The 11,655-nt window shown below is 43.2% G+C and overlaps 1 protein-coding gene across 2 annotated transcripts in view; it reads left to right on the top strand.

Annotated features, from left to right (window-relative positions):
- Positions 1 to 1,728: 1,728 nt before the first annotated feature.
- Positions 1,729 to 11,655, top strand: part of STK32A (serine/threonine kinase 32A) — a 137,657-nt gene continuing 127,730 nt past the window's right edge. Inside the window, exons 1-2 of one of the 2 annotated variants that reach the window (XM_043465070.1) lie at positions 1,729 to 1,877; positions 6,025 to 6,085. Coding sequence is in view for 1 of the 2 variants with exons in the window: in XM_043465069.1 (XP_043321004.1) it covers positions 6,121 to 6,172 (52 nt within the window). In the remaining variant the exon portion in view is untranslated. Of the gene's footprint in view, positions 1,878 to 6,024; positions 6,173 to 11,655 lie in introns of both variants that reach the window. The other variant, XM_043465069.1, reaches the window with a different exon arrangement.

The raw sequence follows: 11,655 nt of genomic DNA, 5'->3' as shown, positions 1-11,655 counted from the left end.
AATCAGTCCTGAATATTCATTGGAAGGACTGATGCTGAAGCTGAAACTCCAATACTTTGGCCACCTGATGCGAAGAACTGACTCACTGGAAAAGACCCTGATGCTGGGAAAGATTGAAGGCAGGAGGAGAAGGGGACGACATAGGATGAGATGGTTGGATGGCATCACTGACTTGATGGACATGAGTTTGAGTAAGCTCCGGGAGTTGGTGACAGACAGTGAGGCCTGGCGTGCTGCAGTCCATGGGGTCGCAGAGAGTTGGACGTGACTGAGCGACTGAACTGAAGGACCCAAAGTGGTTCCAGGACTCTGCAACTTTGTATCTAGATAAATCAAAAAGTGGAGTCTGAAAAAAATACATTTCAGCCATTGACACATTTTGTTGGACCAACATAGTTTTTAAACATTCTTAAAATATGCCAGTGTTTATAAATGATGGGCATGAGTTTGAGTAACCTCCAGGAGTTGGTGATGGACAGGGAGGCCTGGCGTGCTGCGATTCACGGGGTCGCAAAGAGTCAGAAACGACTGAGCGACTGAACAGAACTGAACTGATAAATGATGGGAGATTTCACACAGTTCTCATTTCTAGCTTCTCTTTTAAAATCTGAATATTTGGCAACAAAGAGCTGACATTTTCACATTGCAAGGGAATGCTGGACTTGAATATAAACTATTCCCAACCCACTCCTAGACTAGACCTACACCTTCTGGTCTCCCTGCCTCACCACTGACCATCTTCTCACACCCTGGTCATTTCAGTAAGAAACCTATGTGCCAGGAGTTATCTATTTTATACACAGTAAAGCAACTATGAAAAGTGAAAGTGTAAGTCCCTCAGTCCTGTCTGACTCTTCCTGACCCCATGGACTGTAGCGCACCAGGCTCCTCTGTCCATGGAATTCTCCAGGCAAGAATACTGGAGTGGGTAGCCATATCCTTCTCCGGGGATCTTCAAAATCTAAAAAAAAGTAAAAGAAAGAAAAGAAACCTATGTGCCAATTCTCCAATGGCTTAAGTGTGTGTGACTCCTGGTCAGAGGGAAAACGTGAAGAAGTTATTTCAATCGTGTTGATTATTACAGGGGGGGATGTAGAGGGGGCTTCCATGGAAGAGAACAAAGAAACTTCCAGCGGGGCTGAGGTTAAACACGGGGGCTCGGGGAGCCAGGAGATTCGGGTCTAGAAAAGGTTCTCTCCATTAATTCTGTTACACTGGGCAAGTATTTTCCTTCTCTGCGTCTCAATTTCCCCAGCTGTGAAATGGAGAAATCTGTGAAACCGGAATCGTTAAACGATCCTGCAGGTCAGGATCTATAACATTCTCAACCTTCTCTTGGATCTTCGCAACATCCCTTAGGAAGTCTTAAGAATCTGCCATTCCCACATCCACCGTCCTCCCCGGCACCGCCTGGGCTTCTTGCGGGGGAAGGGGGTCACTTCAGGGGAACCGGGTCTCGGTCCGGGAAGTCGGGGCGTGCTCTGCCTGCCGGCGGCTCCAGATCGTGCCAAGTCGCCGCGGGACCCCGCCGCCGGCTCCCCACCGCGCCGTCCTCCCTCCTCGCCTTCCCCAGCGCAGCTCGGAGCCCAGGAGACAGCCTGACCGCTTCCGCGGAGCAGGGAGCCTGGGACCGCCCGCCGTCTGGCCTCCGCCCTGGAGCCACCCCTCCCAGAGGAGCTGCGCGGCTGGCGCTTGGACCCCTCGGCAGCCCAGCCGCAGGTGCCCGCCCGCCTCCGCCCAGCCCAGCGCTCACACGGCCGCCGGGCACCATTCCCCGCTCACTCCTCTTGCTCGGAGTTGCTCTTTTAGCCCTTGTTCCCCGGGTGGAAGCACCAGTCTGAGCTTCTCTGAAGGCGTGAAAGGGATAACGGTGCGAGGTGAGTGATGCTCTAGATCTTTTTCCTTTTAAATAAACCTGCATACTAAGAGCACTGGTGGGAAACTAGGAAGTTGAAAGGAAAGAGAAAGAAGACAAAAGCAGGCAGTCGGGATGACCCACCACAAGCTGAAAGGGACCATTCCTAGCTTCTTAGAAACGTGTACCCCACTTTGTCCACCAGCCTCTGGCTCAGGTCGAGACACAGACAGACTTCAATAAATATTTGCTGGGGTAAGTGTGGGAGGTATCAATATTTCCGCTGTTTCTCTTATCCAGCCTCAAAACAAGCCAACATTGCCTTTGATGGCTGGCTTCATCTCCACCAGACTTTACCCCCCTCACACACACACCTGCCCCAAAGCTGAAGAATTGGAATGGTTTTATACCAAGTGCCATGGAGTCACACAGTGGACTGCTATGCAGCACTTAAAAAGCAGAAATCAGAGCTGTATAATGTATAATCTACATTATACTTGTAGATAGCACAAGAATAATGGTAATGATCAGTAAGATGCAAAATATACCTACTGTCTGATGTCACTTAGGTGACATTTTAAAAGACACATTGTGTGTGTAAAATCACAGAAAGTTGTCTGTAAAATGTATACAATCACATTCATAATCGCAGCTGTTTGGGGGAAGTATGAAAGGGAATGAATCTGGCATGAAGACTGAGATGGAAAAACTATTTTCCTATGGGTTTTAATATATAAAAATGATGAAGCAAAAGTTGATGAAATATAAACAATAGTTAACTGCAAGTGATGTTAACTTGGATCTTTTTCAGGATATTTTCTTTCTTGTGTTTCTAAATTTGTCTCTGTTTAAGCAGTTTGGTTGTTCAGATGCAAACAAAATAAGTTATGTCTGTGCATATCCTGTGGGAATAAAACTAGACAGTTCTGTCAGAAGTTACAACTTTCTTGCATCACAGCATAGGTTCTTCCTGAAGAAGACACCTCTTTACCTAGGGAGTCTGAGCTGCTTGGAGCAGCTCACCTGTTGACCTCCTCCCAAAGCATAGGCCAAAGGTCAAACATTGTCTATAGTTAATAATCTGATAAGTGGCCAGGTCAAGGGAGAATCTGGAAACTCCTTGATTTCCTTGATAAGACACATTGCTGTTTCTCTTGAATTTTCTGTCTAGGATGTTCATTTCCATGGGTGGTGACTGCCCCCTTAATATCTCAAAATGATGCTTATGTAACACTGCAGAGTTAATATCAGGTCAGGAAAGGGTGTGGGGGTTGGTAGGAAAGAGGCCTGTAGCTCTTCTGGGCCCTGTTCAGTGGAATGGAAAAGATGTGTCTCCTTTTGCCTGCTACGAAAAGGTTGATTTCTTTCTGGATATGAGGGGAAGTTACCAGTGTGGTTATCTTGGAGGGAAGAAAGGAAGAAAAAGAGAAAGACGATTCTAGACAGGATTGAGTGTTTTAACACAATGGATAAGCTACAACTCAATAGGCCAAGTCTTCTGCCCATCCCCCATACAAGAGTGGTTCCCTGTTGACATATTTTCTTCCTACACTAAAGAACATCACTGGATCTTTGGTAAACAAAATTGTCTGCACATCAGAACAGAACTCAGAAATATGGCAAATTGAGATCATATCCCTCTTTCTGTTTCTGACCTGACAACTCACAAGGTCAGTGCTCGGTACACTTTGTGTTGTGGGAAGATGGGCTACTCGAGAAAAGCCTGAGGTGTGAAGAAAAATCCGAGAGTGGCAGGATTGGGGTGTGGTGTGAAAGCTATGTGTACTGAGGTTTTACTCACAAAATTGAAGAGAATGTAGCCCCTGTCTGCAATATTAACAATCACAACTCCTTAAAATTGATGTTCTCTTTAGGACTAAGCCTCTCTGATGTTATCTGTGGCTCAACCTTTACTATTCCCCACTTACTCCGGACTCTAAATGCAATAATGAAACACACAGGGCACTCCATTGCTTCTCCCTAGCCTGCAAGGAAATACTGAGTATCCCACCCACTTCTTCCTCACCCTCCTTTCCTCAGGGATTACAAGCCCTCTGTTTGTAGCCCAGAGATACAGTTGAGTTCTTTCTATCTCTCATCTCCATCATCCCCCCTGAGCTTCCTCCAGCCACCTGTTACCTCCTGCCCCTCCCTCCCCTCCCCCATATTATTTAATCTCTTGCTTCCTGATTGCTGACTCTGTCTTTGCTCTCCATTTAATGCTTCTTTTTCAAGTCCAGAAGGCACTTTGCCAGCAGTTGGCTTTCATTATGAAAAGTAGCATTTCCTTAATGAGTCTGCCTTCCAAATGAAGGCTTTACTTACATTTCCTCTAATAGGAAAAGGAGCTTTTCTCCTAGATTTGCATAGGGGCTACTCAAATTCCTTTTCAATTACTCATCCCTAGTCCAGGTTCACTTGGGACACTTTTTTCCATTCTGACTCTAACTTGTATTCCTGTCATGTGCATAAAGTTCAAGAGGAAATCAACAGGTGTCATATTAAAAAAATAATACATGATAAGGAAATATTGCACTATTAAAAGTAGCAATAGCTAGTATTAATTCTTTGCAAATTATGTGCCAGGCATGGTGCTAGTTGCCTCACACAGATTATCTCATGTTGGAGAAGACTCTTGAGAGTAGCTGAGACTGCAAGGAGATCAAACCAGTCAATCCTAAAGGAAATCAGTTCTGAATATTCATTGAAAGGACTGATGCTGAAGCTCTAATGCTTTGGTCACCTGGTGCCAAGAGCCAACTCGTTGGAAAAGACCCTGATGCTGGGAAAGATTGAAGGCGGGAGGAGAAGGGAATGACAGAGGATGAGATGGTTGGATGGCATCACCAACTCAGTGGATATGAGCTTGAGCAAGCTCCGGGAGTTGGTGATGGACAGGGACAGGCATGCTGCAGTCCATGGGTCACAAAGAGTCAGACACAACTGAGCGACTGAACTGATCAGCCGTATTTGTCCCATGCATGAGATATGCTCAAGCCATATAGCTGATATGAACTTTTAAATATTGTTTTATATAAAATCTAGGTTTTTGTCCTTTTGCGGGGTAGACCTAAAGATCTGGCCCCCAGGGCCTGTGTTTGCACTTTAGCAACAATCTTTTTAATGGAAGCTGGATTTCGCAGGTAGCCAGTGTCCCAGCAGGCAGTAATATCTTCCACCTGGTCCAGCTCACTCATTTCCATTTCCCTCTGGCTCTTGTAGGCATCTGAGCTTGTGATTTCTGCAGAAGGCATTGTTTCTCCCACTTGAGAGATGGGCAGTTTAAAAGCCAGTATCAGTGTCAGTTTTCCATACCAGTTTCCAGGAAAGTAAAGTTTTTGTATAATTATGTTAAAAATGATCAAAGCTGTAAATATACACTTTTCAGGGCTTTTTAGCTCTTGCGTGTTATCCAAGCTTCCTAGCTGACAACAATTATTGAGCACTTGTACTGTGAAAATACATTATGTATTATCTCACGAAATCATATTTGTCTTTGAGGTGAGGACAGTTATGATCTTCCAAGTTCAGGGAAGAAAAGAAATATGTTCCATGAAACTCTGACTTGCTGGTATGGTCAAGCCCAAACTCAGAACTTGTGCCTTTGATATTGTAGTAACTGCCAGGGTCAGAGGAAAGAGGGGATGTTTTTTTATGACTGAAAATTAACTTGATCACCCATCGAAAAATGTTTAAAATTAACCTATTTTCTCAAAGATATAGAAAATCACAATACAATATTTCTTTTATTTTATATGCGTTACATAGAGCAGAGCTGGGAATTCCCTGGTGGTCCAGTGGTTAGGACTCAGCATTGTCACTTCAGGGGCCCAGGTTCAATCCCTGGTGGAGGAATTAAAACACCACAAGCCACACAGCATGGCCAAAAGTAATTTTTTTTTTTTTAAAGCATTGCTGACCTCATTTTAAGCTTGTCTTCACACTTAGAAAAATATTTTGCTTTCCTCCCTCTTTATAAGTCCAGGTCCACTTCTGATGAGGCCATGTAGTGGGTTCTCCCAGATGTTAGATGTTCTCTGTTATTTCTGAAATTGTCATTTTCAAGAAGGAAACATTTTACTGCAGTGGTTCAGATTAGCTTAATTTCAGCTACTGTCTGTAATCAGGTACACCATATCATAAGAATTCCTTTTCTTTTTATCTCCCAGATACCTAGCTGAGGTTTCCAGACCCCTTTTGAGTGAAGATGAATGTTTCTTCTGGAATAATGTAAGTGGAAGGTCCAGATCTCGGTAGACTTGACTATGGGAGCCAACACTTCAAGCAAACCACCAGTGTTTGATGAAAATGATGATGGTGAGAAATGTTCAATAATTGTATATAAATACAGAACTTGCAGAATTCAGATATAAGTTCCTCACTTCATAAGTAAATTGACATGTACTGGATTGGCCACAAAGTTCCTTCAGGCTTTTCCATACCATCTTAGGAAAAAACCAGAGTGAACTTCTTTGCCAACCCAACAAGACCTTTAAAAAAGGTAGAAATGCAAAGATAAGCCTGAGCATAACCTTGCATGCTAAGAGCTGGATTTTACCTTCCACTTTCCATGGGACCTTGGATAGTTTTCTTAATCATGACTCTACCAATGCCCTTTGTCCAAAGGGAGTTGTGAGTAGGCACCTGGTTTCAATAGAAGACCTTGAAACTAAATTATTTAATTCTCTGTGCTGCTCCTTTGACAGATGAAGTTACCCCTACTGGTAGCTGTTACAGAAAATTTCTTAATATTATCAAATTGCATGTGAATGATAATACTCATAATATTATAGAGTGGAGTGAGGCAAGTTTGTGCCTTCTGAGCTTCCAACTTACATGTTCCTAGGGTCCTTGCCAATTTCCACAACGCTAGGTCATAGAAAAAAGGATCAGTTTCATTGGAGAAAAGTGAAACTTTACAGCAGCCTTATAGGCACATGCTGTTAGGTTGTCTGGGGGAAAGGCGGCCCTGGACCCCAGCTAGTAAGTTGCTCAGGTGCCCCAGAGGTAGCCCCCAGAATCATTTCCAGGGAGTTCTGTTAATTGGACCACAAAGGAAAAGAACAATGAATGGAAATTCAGGAGATTTGAGCCCTAGTCGTCTTCTCAGCTACCTGTGTGGTTCAGGAAGTTTACCTTCAACTTCCTCATCAATCAAGTGAGAGGAGAGGGTAGTAAACTTGAAGTTCTTTTTCAACTCCAGAAGTTTGCCATTTTGAGATCCTAAAGGCACTTTGCAAAAATGATGAAACAGCATCCGAATCATCAAGGAAAGTTTGCTAAAACAGAAGCTTACAAGTAACAGTGACTTAAAGAAGATGGTTGTGTTTTTCTTTCTCATGTTAGCATTCTAGGCATAAGTAACCCAAGTGAGATGTGACTCTGAAGGGTTAGGGACAGGTTGGCTTCTTTCTAGCCCTTGGTAGCCCGTGTTACTATCACCCTCATGCCTCAGGGTGGCTCACCACCACATCACATCCTAGCCACGGGAAGGGGGAAAGCGGGGAGACCAAGCCCACACCTTTTAAGGGTGCGATTTGCCTGCTGCTTGTCACTTACACTTACAGACCTAGTCACAAGGGAGACTGAGAAGTTTAGTTACTTATCTTGCATGGCGATGAACCTTCTAAAAATAAGGAGTTCTGTTCTGTTATACAAGAAAGGGACAATTAGCTATCTGCCATGGCTGAGGAACAAACAAAAGTCTGCTCTGATCTTAGTTTTTGAGTTTTTGTTTGGACCCTTTAAAAAAACAAATGTCTGGCCAATCAAGATGCTTTGTGGCCAGCTGTTCACTATCAATTCAGAGATGTGTCATGACTACCTATACAAAATACTGCATAGGAACCCTGAAATTATATGGTTTGAAAATGGTCTTAAGAAAACTTTTTTCCACTCATATCTATAGCCTTGCTTTTCTCTATCAAGCTGTAAAGTCAAAGATCTAGAGGGTGTTACTTGATTTTTTCCATGTCTAAAATAGGAAGACAAAAAGGCTTGGATTTCATGTGTTTGGTTCACTGTGGTCCCTACAGATTCATAACTAAGGTCGATGCCATCCAGCCATCTCACCCTCTGTCATCCCCTTCTCCTCCTGCCCCCAATCCCTCCCAGCATCAGGGTCTTTACCAATGAGTCAACTCTTCACATGAGGCAGCCAAAGTATTGGAGTTTCAGCTTCAGCATCAGTCCTTCCAGTGAACACCCAGGACTGATCTCCTTGCAGTCCAAGGGACTCTCAAGAGTCTTCTCCAACACCACAGTTCAAAAGCATCAATTCTTCGGTGCTCAGCTTTCTTTATAATCCAACTCTCACATCCGTAGATGACCACTGGAAACACCATAGCCTTGACTAGATGGACCTTTGTTGGCAAAGTAATGTCTCTGCTTTTTAATATGCTATCTAGGTTGGTCATATCTTTCCTTCCAAGGAGTAAGTGTATTTTAATTTCATGGCTGCAATCACCATCTGCAGTGATTTTGGAGCCCAAAAAAATAAAGTCTGACACTGTTTCCACTGTTTCCCCATCTATTTGCCATGAAGTGATGGGACCAGATGCCATGATCTTAGTTTTTTGAGTGTTGAGCTTTAAGCCAACTTTTTCACTCTCCTCTTTCACTTTCATCAAGAGGCTTTTTAATTCCTCTACACTTTCTGCCCTAAGGGTGGTATCGTCTGCATATCAGGTTATTGATATTTCTCCCGGCAATCTTGATTCCAGCTTGTGCTTCTTCCAGCCCAGCATTTCTCATGATGTACTCTGCATATAAGTTGTTCAGCCATGTCTAAATCTTTGCAACCCCATGGACTGCAACACACTAGGCTTCCCTGTCCTTCACTATCTCCTGGAGTTTGCTCAAACTCATGTCCATTGAGTCAGTGATGCTGTTCAACCATCTCATCTCCTGCCGTCCCCTTCTCCTCCTGCCTTCAATCATTCGCAGCATCAGGGTCCTTTCCAATGAGTTGGCTCTTGGCATCAGGTGGCTAAAGTATTGGAGCTTCAACTTCAGCATCAGTCTTTCCAATGAATATTCAGGGTTGATTTCCTTTAGGATTTACTGGTTTTATCTCCTTGCAGTCCAAGGGGACTATCAAGAGTTTTCTCCAGCAACACATTATTGTTCTTTGGAGCTCAGCCTTCTTTATGACCCAACTCTCACATCCATACATGACTACTGGAAAAATCATAGCTTTGACTATATGAACCTTTGTCAGCAAAGTGATGTCTTTGTTTTTTAATATGCTCTCTAGGTTTATCATAGCTTTCCTTTCAGTACACTCTAGGTCACCATTTTTTTGTTGTCCTGGCCCCCAGCAGATGAGCCTACAGTAGCATCCTTAGAGAGAAGAGCTGAGCATAACAGCATGTCTGCACTTCCCAGGGCAAGACTCTGAGTCCGTTTACATGCTAAGTTGTAAAGCACAAGTAGAAAGGCAAATGCGTCTACTAGGAGCCCATCCCTCTGCCGGATGTGAGGAGCAGAGTAGGGCACAGGATGCCCCTTGCCCTGCCTTTGTGGAGCTCTTGTTCTAATGGTGGGAGGCAAACAAGAAACTCGTTAATGAATACACAAACTGGATAACTTCAGACAGTGTTCAAGTGTCACCAAGGGAAGGATCTGAGGACCCTATGGAGAGTGACAGGGTGATGGTGGGGAGACTTCAGATATGGTGTGACCAGAGCTGGCCTTTCTGAGGAAGTGACACCTGAAGTAAAGCCTGAAAAATGTGAGGAAGCCACTCATGGAATAACAGAGTAGTTCAAGCACAGAAAAAGTCCAAATAATGACAAAATCAGAAATGACCAGTTGCCTATATCTCCACATTCTGATGAGAATGAGTTTGTATATTATGAAAAGGGATCATATTTAATTGCCATATTATTTTTTGACAAGATCATTGAGTTTTGGGGAGGAAAATTATGACATTCTGGTTATTTCTTAAATGAATAAATCCTATAATATAGATTTGACTCCTTTCATAGCTCTGGACTGAGCAGAAGGAAAATTTTTATTTGATTGCTAGGAGGCTTCAAACCAAGAAACAATGACAAAAAGCACTGACTGATCCAAGAACATTAATGCCTGTATCATATTTGGTCTCTGTATTTTTATATAAATAATCAAATGGAGCCAGAATCTAGGGCACTTAAATAAACCAATTATTTTAAAATATTGCTGAAAAGAATCCCAAGATGTGATGGAAAATTGTTTACTATTCCCATTACACATTTGAGAAGAAAATTTGCACCTATTTTTCCCAAGTAATATTTCAAGATTTCTTTCTCATGGAAGAAATATTTTGGTTTACTTCAAAGGTAATTAAGGAATAAGATGTTAGTGGGTGTCCCTTGAGATAAGCTATTCTCTCTGGAATTCATCCTGACACTTTCTGTTTCATGCTGGTCCATCTGATACTGATCTTGAGAGAATTATTCTGTTAGTTACTTATGCTGATTTTTATTTAGTGAAAACAAAGTATAAGCTTTACAGCTGCTGAAGAAGAGCAGAAGGCTTGCTTAGTTAATTACTGTTAAGTCATTTCTTACCAAGTAGATTGTACATGATACTACTTTTGTGGTTTAAGGCAAACCTAAGTTCTGATTATTTGTGTGCGTGGTATAATATATATGGGCTTCCCTGGTGGCTCAGATGGTAAAGAATCTGCCTGCAGTGCAGGAGACCTACATTTGATCCCTAGGTCGGGAAGATATCTTGGAGAAAGAATGGCTATCCACTCCAGTACCCACCCATTCTCTTGCCTGGAGAATCCCATGGACAGCGGAGCCTGGCAGGCTACAGGCCAAGGGGTCACAAAGAGTTGGAGATGCTGAGTGACTAACAGTCTAATACACATAATAAAATGTACCATTTTCACCACTTTTAAGTGTACAGTTCCGTGACATTGAGAGGGTACATCTGGGGGCAGCCATTACCACCATCTATCTCTGGACCCCATGGACTGTAGCCCACCAGGCTCCTCTGTCCATGGGATTTCCCAGGCAAGAATACTGGAGTGGGTTGCCATTCCCTCCTCCAGGGGGTCTTCCCCACCCAGGGATCTAACCTGTGTCTCCCCAGGCTCCTGTACGGCAGGCAGATTCTTTACCGCTGAGCCACCTGGAAAGTCCCTGGAGCTTTTTAATCTTCCTGAAGTTTTGTAGCCATTAAACATTAATTCTCCATTCCCTCATCCCCTTAGCCTCTGACAACCACCATTCTACTTTATGTCTTTATGATTTTAACTGTTCTGTGTGTGTATTAGTCGCTCAATCGTGTCTGACTCTGTGCAACCCCATGGACTATAGCCTGCCAATCTCCTCTTGTCCATGGGATTCTCCAGGTAAAAATACTGGAGTGGATTGGCATTTCCTTCGCCAGGGGCTCTTCCTGATTCAGGGATGGAACCTGGGTCTTCTACATTCGCAGCTGGACTCTTTGCCATGTGAACCACCAGGGAAGCCCTTTAACTATTCCAGATACCTTATAAAGTAGAATCATGTATTATTTGTCCTTTTGTATCTGGTTTATTTCAGTTGTCAAGGTTCATCCATACTGTAGCATGTATCAGAATTCCATTCCTTTTTAAGGCTGAGAAATAGTCTACATTGTGTGCAGATAACACATTTTGAATTTAGTCTTTCATTCATCAATGAACATCGGGTTATTTCTACCTTTTGACTACTATAAATAATGCTGCTGTGAACATGGGTGTACAAGTATCCGTTCAAGCCTGTCTTCAACCGGTACATCCTTTAGAAGCAGAATTCCTGGATCACATGATAATTCTTTAATTT

Source organism: Cervus canadensis, chromosome 4, assembly GCF_019320065.1.
Source record: "Cervus canadensis isolate Bull #8, Minnesota chromosome 4, ASM1932006v1, whole genome shotgun sequence".
NCBI lineage: Eukaryota > Metazoa > Chordata > Mammalia > Artiodactyla > Cervidae > Cervus > Cervus canadensis.
The sequence above is the reverse complement of the archived record's forward strand: the minus strand, read 5'-3'. Positions and strand labels throughout refer to the sequence as shown.